Source organism: Mauremys mutica, chromosome 6 (genome assembly GCF_020497125.1).
Source record: "Mauremys mutica isolate MM-2020 ecotype Southern chromosome 6, ASM2049712v1, whole genome shotgun sequence".
NCBI classification, from domain to species: Eukaryota; Metazoa; Chordata; order Testudines; family Geoemydidae; genus Mauremys; species Mauremys mutica.
The window spans coordinates 64,448,215-64,464,065 of record NC_059077.1 but is presented as its reverse complement, the minus strand read 5'-3'; the positions used below and the strand labels follow the sequence as shown (position 1 = coordinate 64,464,065).

Below are 15,851 nucleotides of genomic sequence, written 5' to 3'. Positions count from 1 at the left end.
CCAGGAATATTTCATGGGCTGCAACATGTTAGAGTAGAAGGCTGAAAGTAACCCTGGTAAGTGACAGTTAGGTAAATCTTTTTAAATCCATGATAATTAAGTAAAAACAAACAAACAAAAAACCACTAAAGTTGTAAATTTTGTTTAGATAGATTTTTTTAAATAGTTCAAGTGCTATTAGTCCTTGCCTTGTAATTGAAATACATTATTTTTTAAATGTGGCATTTAATATCCATTCACAGCTTCAAAATATTGTTATGTAATAGAGTGTATACAAATAGAAAATATTAATCTAACTATACTTTAGATGTAGAGAAAAATGCATAAGATCAAAGCCTAAATCTAGAGGAGCTGTGAATACCATTTATATGAGGGATTTTTACTTGTTTAAAGGGAAACACACAACAAAACAGAGAAATTTAAGTGGCGTTTGACCTATTCTTTTTATTTGGTATTTCAGACTAGCTTAGACCTACAGACTAATCCAGTCTATGAACTTTTATGGGGCTCAGTTTTCTACTCTGTTTAAGAAATACCAACATGAAGTGCGGCATGATAATCTACCACTGGAGGGAGTCTGGGCGCTTTCAAACAGCTCAAAAGCACCGGGAAAACTGCGAGCCACCCGAGGAGATTGAGTGGGCACGGGAGAGAAGGACATGGCGAGAGAGGTTTTTATTGAAGCAACAGAAAACACACTGGGGGCAGGCACGATTTCAGTCCAGAACTAAAGGTGCTTGGTTCAGAAGAGACAGGAATACGTGAGCGGGACCTGGGAAGGAGATTCCCTTTGGTAATTGTAGTACTGTGACCCTTCGCACTCGCAGTGGATGCCCCTTTCTAACCATAGAAAGAGAGCAAAGCCCTCGTCCACGACTGTTGTCCCATTCAGCCAACATCTTCCAGAGACTTTTGCAAACTTCGGAGCTAAACGTGTTTGTAGGTTGGTTGGGGGGGGGGGCGTAATGGAAGGTAAGAGGATGTGTGTCTGTATAGACACAACGCACCCCTTTAAATTAGGGCTGGAAAAGCTCACCTGATCTATCTCCCTGCCGGTGCAGCATAGCACATACAGCCGGTGCAGCATAGCACATACAGCTGGTGCATAGTGATGGCATTTCTGCCCTTTGAGAGATGTTAATGAAATAGAGCTGAGTAGTTTCATTATTAGCTTATCCTCATAGTTTACACGTAGACCTTGCAGTGTTTTTTGGTGGTTCATTTTGCCGCATTAACACCAGCTCCACCGATGCGGGGTTACATTTGTGTCTGATCTTTGTCCCATGAGATATTTGCAGGACACGCCCTATTATAAACTCTCGCTTGAATAAACTACTTTAAAGACACACACAGCCGTTTAGGGAGCCAAAATACAATTGTTGGAAGAAGATTAAAGGCAAAACAAAGCAGGGGAGAATCTGTTTTCCAGACTGCTAAACAACCGCACGATTTTAATTTGATTATGTAATATTTTAGATTAGAGTTGCAATTTGCAAACCAATTCAATTGGTCCTGTCACATCTCATCCAGTAACAGCTGATGTCACATCCCCGGTGGCGTATAAATCATATATTTAAATCTAAACTAAGTGATGAAGGAGCTTTATTGCACGATTGAATTATTTTCTACACTCCTTACAGTGACAGCTGTCCACTCTTAAGGATGAGTTTATGGGCGTGTATGTGAGTGAGAGGACCCCTAGACAGAGCTTGTGTTGAAATGGTTACATTTAGCAGCAAGACCATATAGGGACCACTGGGATCTCCTTGTAATTCAATTAGTCAGGTTTCAGGAAGGTGGGGCTGGATAATATTTTGGCACGGAGTAGGGGAGAATAAGGAAACGCCCCTTTTCTCGCGTTGTAAACCAATCCGGGTGGAGTAAAAAAAGGGGAAAAAGCAGTCTGTAAGCAAACAGCAGGCTGTGCCCTGACTGGCTGCGCCGGCACATCCCCCCTCCCTTGCCCAAGTAAACTGCATGCAAAAATCCCACATGATCAACCAGCAGCGCCTGTGCTCCGAGCTAGCTGTCTGCGCCTCCTCTGTGCATCTACTCCTCGCACACACCAGCTTCCAGATCTCTCTTCTGACGCACACGCATGTGTATGTATGTGTGTGTGTCTATATACCGTGTATATATCTATGCAGCTGTCTGTTGCACACGCACATGCACACAGACACCCAGCGCGCTAGGCTCCTAGGTTTTCCTAGGCTGCTGATGTCGGATTTACAGGCAGTGAAGGGACCAGCATTGCAAAAGGGGGCGTGACAGTTTAAATATCTCCCCTCTAAAACATTTTAATTTTTTTGTGAAACTAACCCCCCCCCGCTGCATTCAAGTTTATTTGCTTGCTAGGGCGGAATATTTTTTCTTCAGAGGGGAAAGCTGCCGGGGAAGACCAAGACGAAGGTTTGATTTGTTTTCTGATGTAGTCCTCTGAGGGGTGCTTGTTTTCCTCCCCCTTCCCCTCGCTCTTTCAAACTGTTTCGTCCTTCTTCCCAAGTCGATGGTTCAGGGATGGACCCTGCTTTATTCTAACACAGACACTTGGGGAAGCCGAAGGAGGAGATTGCTGCTGCTCGTCCTGCGGCTCCAGCTCGTTCCCTGTGCAGAGGAGGCGGCTTGACACCAGCATCACCAGAGGAGTTTGTGGGCTTTCAGTTTCCCCTTCTGCGAGGTTCGGCTGGTTTTACAGCCTCTCCTAAAACACCCTGATTTCCATCTGCTCGCGTCCCGCGCCGCAGAACTGATTGGATTGGCCGCTTTTTGTGCCTTTGCTGTGGCTCGCTCCGTAGTGCATCCAGCGCTCAGGAACAGGAAGGACAAAAACCCACCCCACGAAGTCTCCTCCAACCAAGACACACTCTCTGCTGCAGAGCAGGCTCCCCAACTCCATCCGCGCAGCAGCCGGACTCTTCGGGGCTCGCTTGCTGCCCTTCTGCAGCGGTGGGGGGAGAGCGGCAAACTTTGTACTGGCTGCACGGATTCGCCTCCCGCCCGGCCCAGCTGCCTGGACACGTTCCCAGGACCCCGGGGGGGAGGGCGCCAGGGGGAAGATTTGTAGCTGCTGCTGCTGCTTCCCCTCCATCCTCGCGCGCTTACCTGAACCGGTTGCAGCTGCCCCCAGAGCCGGAGGGCTGCGAAGGAAGGACGGACATTGAGCCCCCTCCCCGCATGTGCCACCAGCCACCAAGTAACTTTGCAAGAGGCCGGAGAGCGGTGCCTTGAGAGGACCCCGCCCCACCCCAGCCTAGCGCTAGCAGCCTCCCGGCGCCGGTGTATGTCTCCCCGTGGGCTCCGCACTGGACTCCCGGTGAATGTTCCCCGCCCGCCGCCCGCTGCTGCCGCCGCCCGGCTCGGATCCCACCTCCCCCTGCCGGGGTGACTAAGCTCCAGCGGCTCCCGAAGGGACCCAAGGACACCCCCCCCCCGCCGCACACCCTATTGGGGGGGCGTCTCGCTGCCGCTCGTCAGTGCAGCCTCCTCGTGGCCCCCTCCCTGCCCTCTCCGTGTGTCTGGCTGTGACTTGACTGACTGACTGACTGACTGATCCCCCGGCGGCGGCGGCGGCGGCGTGGGCCGGGACTCAGTGATGTTGCACGTGGAGATGTTGACGCTGGTGTTTCTGGTGCTCTGGATGTGTGTGTTCAGCCAGGATCCCGGCTCCAAGGCGGTGGCCGATCGCTATGCCGTCTACTGGAACAGCACCAACCCCAGGTAAGAAGGAAGCGGGGCTGGGCGAGGGAGCCGACCCCTAGCACCCCTGTGCTGGGTTCTTCTCCCACGGAGGGGGTGAGGCGGCCGCGGGGCCGCTGCCCAGCAGGCATCGGAGTGAGCAGCACGACAGGCAGGGGGAGATCGGGGCGCTCGTCGGGCTGTACACGTGCTCAGAGCAGAGGGGGCAAGGACTGCGAAGGAGAGCAAGGGGCTGGCCTCCCACTTCATGTAGCTGACAGAGAGGGGCTTCTCGGCAGCGCTCGCCGGGGCTGGAGTACGAGGCTCTCGACCAGTGCCTGGAAACCTACTTGTTTGCAAGAGGGGCGAAAACTTTCTTCTTACGCCTGCGTTAAGTGCTGCAAGAGGGGGAACTCTTAGATCTTAGCGGTTAGGCATAGCAAACAGTATTGCATCAGGCTAACTGCCCCCCCCCCCCAGTGCTTGGCACTCTGGTTTCCTTAGAGTGCCAAATAGTGATACTTTTGTATCAAAGTGTAGGTGCAGCATCTACAGTTAATAAACTCTGTGTATATGTGTCTGTACGTGGCAGCATATCCGTTTATAAACATTTTTAAATCTAATTCCTTTATTATAGATAGGTACTGGAACCCATTTATACTGACCTCTGCTGCAGAGAAACTTTATAATTATGTGAAATGAAAGTCCTGAACTATTTCACTATAACCTAGACGGCAGTGTATTGAACCTGTTTATAGTGGATTTGTTTTGTGTGTATGTGTTTGTGCTGGGGGTGGGAGAATGACTTTTCTGTAAAACGGTTTCACTACGGAGAGAAGGGAAATGTTTTGCCTGGATTGAGATTGTAGAAGGGCTGGAGCTGGCTGCTTGGCCAGCTGTTCCATGTCAGGGCTTCAGAGATGGAGTAAGCTGGTTAAGTCACATGAACGGAGCAAAGAAGCCTCTAACTTCTAAAACTTCAGCACTTGTAAATGAGTCCAGGACTGAACGTTTCCCATGGAAAAGGGCAGCTTCTCTTGCTCAAGTTGTCATATCAAATTCAAGTGCAATAGTTAGTGATGCACTCACAATAAAAGGGGCATCTGAGAGTTTAGAACTACATTTATAAATGTTGATGGGTGACGGGGGGGAGGACGGTGGACCAGTTCTTCACTGAACCACTTAGTGAGAATCAAACTGTTCTTGAATTATAGTTGATAAGAAAATTAGAGCCCAAGCTTTCCAGTTAGGACTGTGCTAAAAGATTTTTTTGTACCTTTGCATCTTTGTGGATAGTGTAGCTATAAATGAAAGATAATTTTTATTTCAAAACTTTCTATTCATAATGGTAAATGAACCTTCTTTGAAATTAGGATCTAGCAGTGTTCCTGTTATTTCCCCTTTACTTCAGTATAATGATATTTCAGTCCTGTTCCAAATGGTATCTGTATGTTTAGGTAAAAAAATCACTTGTTGTATTTGTTAAAGTAAATGTGAGCAGATATATATATATTTTTTAACCTGTCAAGCTAGTCAAAGTAAATTTGAGGACATTTTACTTTAGGTTATCCCTGTTTTATGTTTCTGATACTGCTGTTTGGTTTGAGATTAGCACATTGATTTTTGTTACTTGTCATGTTTTTTAATACATCTGCCTTGCTTGCAGAATACTGTTGTATTCTGTATACCATTGGCTTCAAAATAGGTGTTAACCAGCAGAATTTTCAAGTGCCCACAGTTTGCTAGTTAGCTTAGTTCTTTAATGTTATGCTTGTGGTGGCAGCTTTTCAGTTAAGTTAAGCTGATGTAAAAGAAGGGTGACAGAAAATAATGATTTATCTGGACAGTTTTTTAGTTGTGATGAGTAACTATACTTAAAAAAAAAAGCTGTCGCCATAGGCATAGTATTAAAGTACTACTAGAGTAGAATTAAGGAAGGTCCTACCTCCCATCACACTTAGATATATTTTAAAGCATAAGCCTCTTTAAAAAATCGCATGTCTCATCAAACAAAGTTTTCTTAAAATAAAGTTGAAATGAAACACAGTAAAATCATTTAAAAAAACACCCTCAAACAAACAATGTTCACCTACTCCACTGTAAAGAGAGAGAAATATTTGAGGGAGTAAATTTGACCAAATGATAGGCATGTGTCGCTAGTATGGAGATTTTTTTTTAAACAAAGTCTACAATTTTAACTTTTCTGCTTCTCTGTGTGTGGTTATTATGCATGGTTTATAAATAGGTGAAGATACTTGAAAGTAGAAATAATATTTAATATGACAGTAAGTAGTACATATTTAAAATGGGTCGCTTTGTAATGCTTTTATTAAACTTTGTAATATTACAACACTGTAAAATGAAAACCTTTTCTAACTTAAACTTTCAACATCTGCAAAGAAAACTTTGTTTTCTTTTGTTAAACTTCCAAACACAGGAGGAGCATGAGTTCATTACAAATTATTTTAGCCATCTCTTTTTAAAAAACAAAGCAAAACTAAACAAAAACCACTTTCTTGATATCTTAAAATAGGAAGCAGCCTTTTTTTTTTAAAGTATCTGTTTTTATATGACATGTTTATTCAAGAGTTAAAAATATGGTAAAGTTATACAGAGCTCAAATATGCTACTCTTCTGTTTTACAGAGTAGCGGCAGTAAAAATCTGTATTTTATTCATGCCTATCAAGTTCCGCAATCTTGTGCTATAAAAACAGGCAAACATCTGTTTGGATAAACATAAGACGATGGGAGGAAAAATTGCTTTGTATTTTGTATTGCCTCTGTCAGGATCTAAGTTCAGAAGGTAAAATTATCAAAATTTTAAAATTAGTCAGTTGTTCAATAGTAATAACGCAGTAATTTTTCTTGCTATGTCAGAGGATTGACTGCATTTTGTTTTTACTAACATGTGGCAATCAAAAACAATACCTAATTGGATGATGGCAGGTGAAATAATGTTTTATTTCTTTGACCTCTAATATAGCCATAGTAGCTTAGCTTACTTTTTAAATAATGTTTATCCAAAGTTACCAATCCACTGTGAACTAATTATTCAGTTAAAAATTCAGATTTCAATTCAAGCGCTAGAAAATAGAAATATGCTCTACAATACAGTTTCTTCAAACCTTCTGTGTGAAGAGATTTTTCATGTACTTCTAACAAGTACAGCTATATTTTGGTTTTATAGTTACTAACCTAACTAAACAACTTATGAAAACAGAAATAATTCCTATTATTATTAAAAAGTCATATTAACAATCTGATGACTGGTGCAAATAGATTAGTGCCTCCAGTATGAAACACACTTCCCTTAAATAAAACACCATGAGTATATTATAAAGGTTTGTATTGGATATTTTTTGAATAGATGCCAAAATCCTGGTAGAATAGTTAAAAATGTCTTCTGTAATACTGTTAGAATATGAAAGAGTAATATAATATAGTAATTTATTTTTAAATCACCCAAATATATTTTCAGAAAAATCACTTCGAAGTATGATTTTGCTTGTTTCCTACTATGTCACTTTAATTAACAAAATATGACTCCTCATAAATACCATACGCTGATTCCAAATAAAAACATGTGTTCCTTTTCTGTTAAACACGAGGCTTACTAAAATGTGATAAAATAAGGTTGCTTTATTATATGTGAAACTGTGTAAAAACTTGTGGATAGACTATTTTACAGTATGTATTCTTGAAAATTTATGCAAGTGCTTTTTATATGTGATTTTGTAGATATTAAAGTACTTGTGAATTCTGATCTACTCTTAAAACACATTAGTCTTACATCTGTGACTGCAGAAGTACCACTTCACTGTAGAGAAATAGTAAGAATCTTGTCATAGCCACGTTCCTCTGTGCAATGTTTAACATAGTTTTGAGAGTTCATTCAGAATGCAGCATATTCATTTCATCTAACTCATCAGTACCTTGATGATGATGATTCAGTCACCAACATTTCTCCCTTTTAGGGCCTGATTCTGCAGTTGCTAGCTACTGAGCGCTTGCCATTGTGAGTAGTATTACTGAAGTCAAATTAGACTACTTGCCGTAGTAAGTGCTACGTGCTGTACTCTTTACAGGATTGCATTTCAAGACTGCAATTTCTGTCTAACTATATAAGTTATTTCAAGAGTTGCATGTTGTATAGAATTTATAAATTGATTGTGGTTTCAAAGAATTTTAAATAGTTTGTGTTTCTAGTCAGGTCAAATCTCTTATCATTAATACAAAGGGCGAAATCTTGCTTGTCTCACTCAGGGAACTAATTCTGTTGAAATCAGTGGTGTTTGCATGAGAAGGGTGTATGCCGTTGGCCGTAATAAATAACTTTGTTAAAAATATATGTAATTTAAAATTCAATATAATTATTTGTATTCATGGATTGATCGCTCTAGATATAGATATGTATGTATTATGTATGTGTATGTACATATGTGGGTCTACTGGAAATTATATAGTCAAAATAATTTTAATCTCTAACTGTATGGTTCTAATAATCATAAGTGATGCCATAATTGGACTCATCAGTATTAGAGTTCTCATTAGGATAGTTGCTTGAGGTCTCGAGTACAGAGTAGAAAAATGAGTGTGTTCCTGTAAATTCCATGAATAGATCAAAATTTCCAAACGCAGGTATCTAAAGTTAGGAAGCTGAATCCATAGTTAGGGACTTAGTCCTTGATTCAGGGAAGTATCTGTGTTCACAAAAGGACTTATGTACCTGTTTAAATCCCATTGTAATATACAGGACTTAAGTATATGCTAACAGATAAATGTTCACTTAAGTGTTTTCCTGAATCAGAGCCTGAAAGCAGTGGACTGATTTTTCAGGTTCGTTTTCAGAGCTTATGAGCACCACAGCTTCTGTTGACTTCTCAAAAAATATGTCATACCTCAGCATGTCTTTATGCACCTGCGTTTGAAAATTTGGTCATAATATGTCGATTACAGATGCACAAGTCGTATGGATGGGTTTATTTTTTAAAATCATGAAATATCCCTGCAGAAATTAGAGAAATTATATGGAAAGGGTTGGAGCTCAGAGAGTATAAGGTGTTCAACTGATCAGTTTGAATCAGTGTTGGGAGCAAAGTGGGGAGAACCAAGGCGTTTGATATTGATAATTCAGAATTTGTTAAAGCATTATGCCCCTTTTGAAGTTTAAGTTCCAGAAGTATTCAGTCTTTCTTCTTTGGGTATGATATGTCTTGTATTTGGAGGAATAGTTTTATCTGGCAGTTCAAATCCAAAAGACAAAAAGATCTCTGGCCCAATACATTTCTTATGATTAAACATGCACCAGCAGAGACTTCAGTAGTTCATTTCACCTAGCTTAGCAGATTCTAATAATGTTACTGTACCCCCTGTGACTCTGAAAAAATACCTTTTGGTTGAATCAGTCATGGTGTCCCTCTGTGAAACCTGCACAGTGGACAATAGTTTTACAGGCCTTCACCTTTGCAGGGAGGAAATTTAGTTAAGGGGTAAATTACTCTCCTGAAATTCTTCCCATTTAATCTTTTGCAAATGCTCAGAGTGAAGGTATTTCATTGCATTCTGCCCACTGGCCCTATTTCCTGTTGGAGAAGGATAGATAAAGATGAGCCTTTCTTTTTCTCCCCTGTTGCTATGAGCCCAGCAATCTACCAGTGCCATGCTGGGCTGGGAAAATGAATGAATACAATTAGTCCTTCAGGAGTCCTGGCCTTTGCAGTCTTAGGGAGGGACATACGTATATACACATACATGTACATAGACACACAGAAGTGTCTTTAAAAGGGGGTGGTGCTGGGGAGAATAGCATAAATGTAACAACAACAAAGAAAAGAAAGGAAATATGAAAGTTTTTTTTAAATTAATAAAGGTGGCCAAACTTACAGGATGAACAGTTTGTTGTACAAATGGTTTCCCAGCCATCCTCTTCCAATAAAAAAATTACAATTTCTCATTTGATTAAAAATAAAAAAATATTTGTAAGGTGTGTTTTTTAGTTCTTGGCCTCCCCCACTACCCTACTTCTTTCACACATTGGTATTCCCTTAGTAGCAATGTATATAAACAAATGTAATATGAAACACATGAAATTACAGGCCTCTGCTTCAGAAAACAAACCACTCACAATTCTCTGCATTTATTAAAATACAGTGTTACTGCTTTTATCCTGAAATAATCCCACATTAGGAATTACGCTGTACTGCTTAAATATTAGGCTTTAATTAAAATAGCACATAAAGTGGGAGGGTTGAGGGAAGTTCATGTTGCTATGAAGCAATAGCTCACATTGGAGAAAACAATATTGAGAAGAAACCACTCTTGCAGTTTGAGAAACTATGAGTTGAGTGTAATTCCTCCTTGGTTAGCAATATGTGTCCTTTTGTTTTGGTTGACAGGTTAAGGGTTTTATGTAAGAAGAAATGTCTTAAAATTGAAATGCAGAGAAGCTCAAGAATTTTTTTCTTCTAATCACTCCATGTCCCTCTCTCCAGTTCTGAGCACTGCTTTTGAAAAAATATCTTTGGTCTCATGATTAATCTAATCTTCTACTGTTTCTGAATGATGTATTCATTATTGAGAAGAGAGAATTCTGTTTTGTTTAAGTTTTCTTAACACTTCTGCTTAAAGATGTAGTCAGTCAGCAGCATACTAACATAATTAAATGGACATGTTTAGTTTAAAACAGACATATTATTGAAACTGCTTTCTGGTGATTATTACAGCTATTGTGAGTAAACCCTACTGTAACATACTTCTGCATAGTTGAATATAAAAATAAAAATCTTCATGTCTCAGAATTCTTCCTGGTACTTTTGCATTGTTTCTGTTAATTGTACTCTCTACAGGATAGATTACAATAGTTGAGCCCATTTAAAATGGAATTGTATTATTTAGTGTGCAAGCCTCTATATAGTTGAAACCCAGGTTTTTAAGGATCCTAAGATCGATTGCAAAATAGTGAAACCATATATTACAGTAGTGGCACAATTAAAAAAAAAAGAATCTATATTAAAATCAACCATTTGAAAAGAAAAGAGAGAATACGCTATTTTACAGTGATCATGAGATTGGATTTCACTCAGAGTTCTAATTTCCAATAAAAAAAAACCAACAACCTTTTGTCTTAAGGAATATCCCTTATATATTTGACATTTGATAGGTAGATGAATATGAACTGTCAATCCTTAATTTTCATTTAAATTGGGAATAAATGTGGGTTTGACTAATTTATTTTTCTTCAGTGCTTGCTGCAAAATGTAGAGGAAATATTTGTAATTGATACCCATGTTCGGCTATCTGGTATGCTAGAGTTTTTCCATGATTTGTTCCAGTTAAGTGAAGGAGCAATAAAATGCATTCCAGTGAGAGATCATCTGGTAGCTAAATCTGTGAACGTTGTGCTAACTGACAAGGTATATACTTGAGTTGCCAATATCAATGTTTGATAGCAAGTTTTTCATGATCGTCAGTTTTCATTTATAATCTTCAAGCCTGTTTGTTTTTTAATTTCTATTGCAACTCCTTTGTAATCTATTAGTATGAATGGCCAATGATTCTGGAATGTCAAAAACTTTCTATAAGGTGAAATCTATAAATACAGTATTTACAGTAGAAGTGTGTTTTTTACTTTTTAAAATTTCCTTTTTGATCATTAAGTGAATATATTTGTCTGGGAGACAACTGCGCAACAAAAACCGCTTTGCTACATTATTATTAGTAGGTTGCTTGGCTAACTTTTTACTTTCATTTCAGTTACATCAAGTTCTTTCCAAAGAGCCAGTTTTGGTTGAGTTGAGCCTATTCAGCTCTTGAGGAGAGCTGTGAAATGGAAATGAAGAGTAGAGAAGGACTAAACCATTTGAGAGTCATTTGGTGAGATAAAAGCTGAACTGGGAGAAGCATGAGGTTTCTACTTTTGTCTCCCTTCAATTTGTTAAAATGTTGCTAAATGCTGTGTTCTCTTTTATAGCAAATATCTGGCCTGTTTTCTTTTCAAGATTAAAAGTTCTGCGTCACGTGCTTTTGTATAAAACTCACTCACTGTGCCGGAATTAATCTTTACTTTGTAGCACAGACATGCGTTGTTCATTAGAAGAATATATTCTCTTTTCTCCCCAAAGTTTTTTTTTTTTTTCATTTCTTTGCTGTTGGGTGAATGCTTGCCAGCCGCTGGCAAATCCATATTGCACTCGAGTGGTCCACCAACACAAGCTGTGCTGTGTACCTTAGCACTTCCCTAGTGGCTCGTAAGGAAATGTTGCATTTTTGCTTTTTGTGCTTTTTATTAAAGTAGTAATCCATATATTCAGATTTTTTGTTATGAAGAACCATACATGCATACTCCTCAGCTCCACAGTCCCATTATATAATCTCATAGGGAACTATTAAGGGATATAATGATTTTTTGATAATGCACATTTATTATACTGCGTGGTTTTGGTTTGTATTTTGTTTTGCTTAAAGTGTAATTTCCCTGCTGAGTATGTTTCTCCAGATATCAAGTTCTTATCTTTACCGTGGAATTGGGGTTCAGTAAATTCTAAACCACTTAATAAAAACAAAACCGTTCTATTTCTGATGAAATATTTGTGGTGCTGTGTAACCAAACATGTAGATTTTTGTTAGAATAAATTTTAAAATTGGCATCATCTTAGCTATCTGTTGATATGGTGATAATCTTTACTGTGTCAATCCGGCAATATTGGTTAGCGATTGGATACGGTCTGGCAACAGCTTTACCAGCTCTGCCATTGTCTTTCTTTGAATTAATAAAATGGCTCCAAAGAACTTTAAAAATTAAATAGACATTTTCTCTCTACAGGTTTGTGACAGATGTTTTATAATAGTAAATATGCCCTATAATAGTGGGGGAGGGAGAAGGAATGGAGAAATGACAAGCTTTAACAATGAAGAGATAACTCGTTCCTTAACTGACCCCAACAAAGGCCTCGAAACACCAGTGTTGCTGAAATATTTTTCCTCTGATTAGTTATCTGGTAAACACATACAAAATCTTTATGGAGTTTATTTGCTGTTCCAAGCTTTTGAGGTTTCAATTTTTAACTTTCCTCCAAGTTATTAGTGTTTGTTAAACCTGTAATTGCAGCTACTGTTATGCCCCTTATACAAAAATACAACAGCATTTGTAAATACAAAGCATTTTTTCCTTATGACAACAGAAACTTGTAGTGCCTTAGTTAGCTCAGTTGGTGAGTTAGTGGGTTGGGTAATTTGGACATTTATATTTTGCCTGCCCTTGATAGCATTAGAAGTTTGTCTTTCCCTGCAGTTTTATTGGTATCAGTGAGGTTTTCCTTGAGTTGTACTGTAAAGTTGCTGTTGAACAAAAACAAACAAAAATAATTCAACTTAAAAGAACAGTAAATATGTTCATAGAGAGAGGAAATGTATTCTCCTATGTTTAGCAAGTAGGAGTTGACAAAGTAGGAGCTTTCAATCTTACTTTCCCTCCTCGTGTTTCAGGAAAGAAGGGAATAAAAAGAGATGCTGGAATTTCAAAGTAGTGACCTTCTGACACTCTCTCACAGCATGGTCATTGCACTGGTACAGAAAGTGCCTTAAGCTACCAGAATGGCAAACTGTTTTTTGAAGTAACTGATATGAGAGCCAGCTGAATGGGGGATGGCGACTCCACCATTGACTCCACAGCTATTTGCAAATTTCCATTTTATTGCAAGATACTTTCACTTTCAAATTCCAAAATTTACCATTTAGGAATAATGTTGCTTTGTTCAGTTTAGCCAGGGATTTGTGACTGTTACATAAACTTACTACCATTTGGTCCAGAATTCTGCGGCCATTCTTCATAGAGATCCGCTTCACAAAGTAATTTCATTCATCTGGTGGTGGGGAGGGATGAGAAACAATGAAGGGAGGTTCATATCAACATTCTTCTGCAAGGAAAATCCTCATCCACGTTATTTAGTCACAAGAGCCTTTTTTAAAGATACAGACAGAGATTTGGAACAAGTAAATAAGAACCAATTCAGGCCCCCCTCTTCAGATTACATGGGATCTCCTGGATAACCACTGCATACAGAGTCTAGAAAAGACCTAATATTTTACATGCTGCCCTTTTTCCCTTTTGTATTTGTTTACTGTTATTGACTCAAAACACCTAGCATCTTTTTATAGTTCTCTTAGGACTTAGTTTATTAAAAATTAGTGATCCATCACCAAGAGGAGTACAGTACAAATAGCGGTGCTCCCATCAGAGACTTTTTGTGCCAAATCAAAGGAAATACTAGGGATACAAAAGCTGCCAAAAAGTGTCTCCCAATTGCTAATTAATCAGGCAAAAAACAAACAAACAAACAAAAAGCCAACCACCTCTCAGTGACAGAACTAGAGAAGCTGTCATAGTTGACATTGGGACAATGTCCTGTAAATATTTTTTAAAAAGTAAGGGGATGTGTTGCCCCTTTAGTTGCTATCACAATATATGTATTATTTTCTTAAAAACAATTTTTAAAAGGTGAACTACAAATTTGAGTTGGTGGGAAATTTTGTTGTTGTTCCTGATGTTGTCAATAGCTTGAGCTTTTTAAATAGCATGTCACTTTTTTTTGAACGAACACATACTGTTTTCCCTATTGAGCATTCCCCAGTAATTTTAAGGTGGGGGGTCATTTGAAGCTGTGTAACACTAGAGTATGTGGTAATACAGTATAATATTAATTTAAATTGTCAGTAAACAGTTACAGGGAAAATATTTTTTAAATGCCCACATTTTCAGTAATTTGGGCAATAGAATAGGGAAGAAAGCAGATATTCACAAAAATAGGTCTATCCAAAGCTGCCAATCACTTCTGGCACAGCTCCCATCATAGTTGCTGTGCCTATAATTAAACGCCTGCCATTAGTGTATTTTTTTCTATAACATTTACAATGGAAAAGGCAAGGGGTCCTTGCAGAGCTATGACTGTCAGGGGAACAATAAAAACTAATTACACACTCTACTGTCACCATTGTCAGCACTGCTTTTAGAGGGAAAGAACATGGAAAGTATGTGTCTAATAATATATAATGCATGTGCATGTATGTACATGTGTGTGTATATAGACAGATATACACACTTATCAATATAACTGAGTTTACCCAAGCGTTAGTGTATTTATATATAAATAACTGTGTGTAAAGATATACACAATTATATTTATCAATATAACTGAGTTTCCACAATAGCATAAGTGTGTGTATATATTTTTGTGAGTGTATAACACATACTGACACTGTTGGGGAAACTCAGTTCTACTGAAAGTGTATTTGTCTGTATTTACATATATAAACACATGCATTATATTTAGTGCCCACACACTAACACTATTGGAAACTCAGTTGTATGGAAGTGCCATTTACGTGTATGTTCACAATTTCTGCCTTCAAAAGACTTGAATTATTTTTCCCCCTCCAATTTGTGGCCACGTCATTCATATATATATATATATATATATATTATATATATATATATATATATATATATAGTTCCTCTTGCAGTTCACCCACTTTTCCCTTTCTCTCTGTTGCACATGCTTTCTGTGAACTGAGCTTTCCAATAAAATTGCAGGGATCAATGCTGTATTTGCCTGCATTTATTGAAAGAGTGCAAGTCGTCTGTCCTATGGTAAATTTTAGATTGCAGGCTGGATAGTAAACTTGATCAAGAGGTTGAATGAATGAAGCCAGTTATTTTCAAATTACTCTGTATAGTCAGTTTTTTTTCCTGCTTACAATCTGGGGATATGGGCCATGTGCAGGGCCCTTTCTTTTCTATTTTTATTTTGTTTTAATAATTTCAAGGAATTTATTGGTGATTATTACAATTGTTAAAATAATAGGTAAAAATTAGGGCAAAAAATTAACTTCACAGTTTTCTGGGTAAATATCAGGGTTATTTTTGGAGGAATGGGAGTACAGAAAAAAGCAACAACTAGAGAATAGTAAGAGTGTTGAACATAAAATCAGATTAGTGCTGTGGTTTTATTTAATGAACTGTTCATTAACAGTATGTACACACATGCACATGCATTGCCTTGCTTTAACAGATAACTTCAGGTTTACACTGACTGTTTATTAACATAAATACATACTATAAATGTATTGGATTTTCTTCACATGATCTGTTTTTTCATATACTTGAATGGTCCAAAATTTG

The 15,851-nt window shown here is 38.6% G+C and overlaps 1 protein-coding gene across 1 annotated transcript in view; it reads left to right on the top strand.

The window, feature by feature from the left end:
* Nucleotides 1-551: 551 nt before the first annotated feature.
* Nucleotides 552-15,851, top strand: part of EFNA5 (ephrin A5) — a 267,244-nt gene continuing 251,944 nt past the window's right edge. The window contains exons 1-2 of the mRNA XM_045022104.1: nt 552-793; nt 2,544-3,717. Of these exons, the coding sequence (XP_044878039.1) occupies nt 3,593-3,717 (125 nt within the window). The 5' untranslated portion in view covers nt 552-793; nt 2,544-3,592. The remainder of the gene's footprint in view (nt 794-2,543; nt 3,718-15,851) is intronic.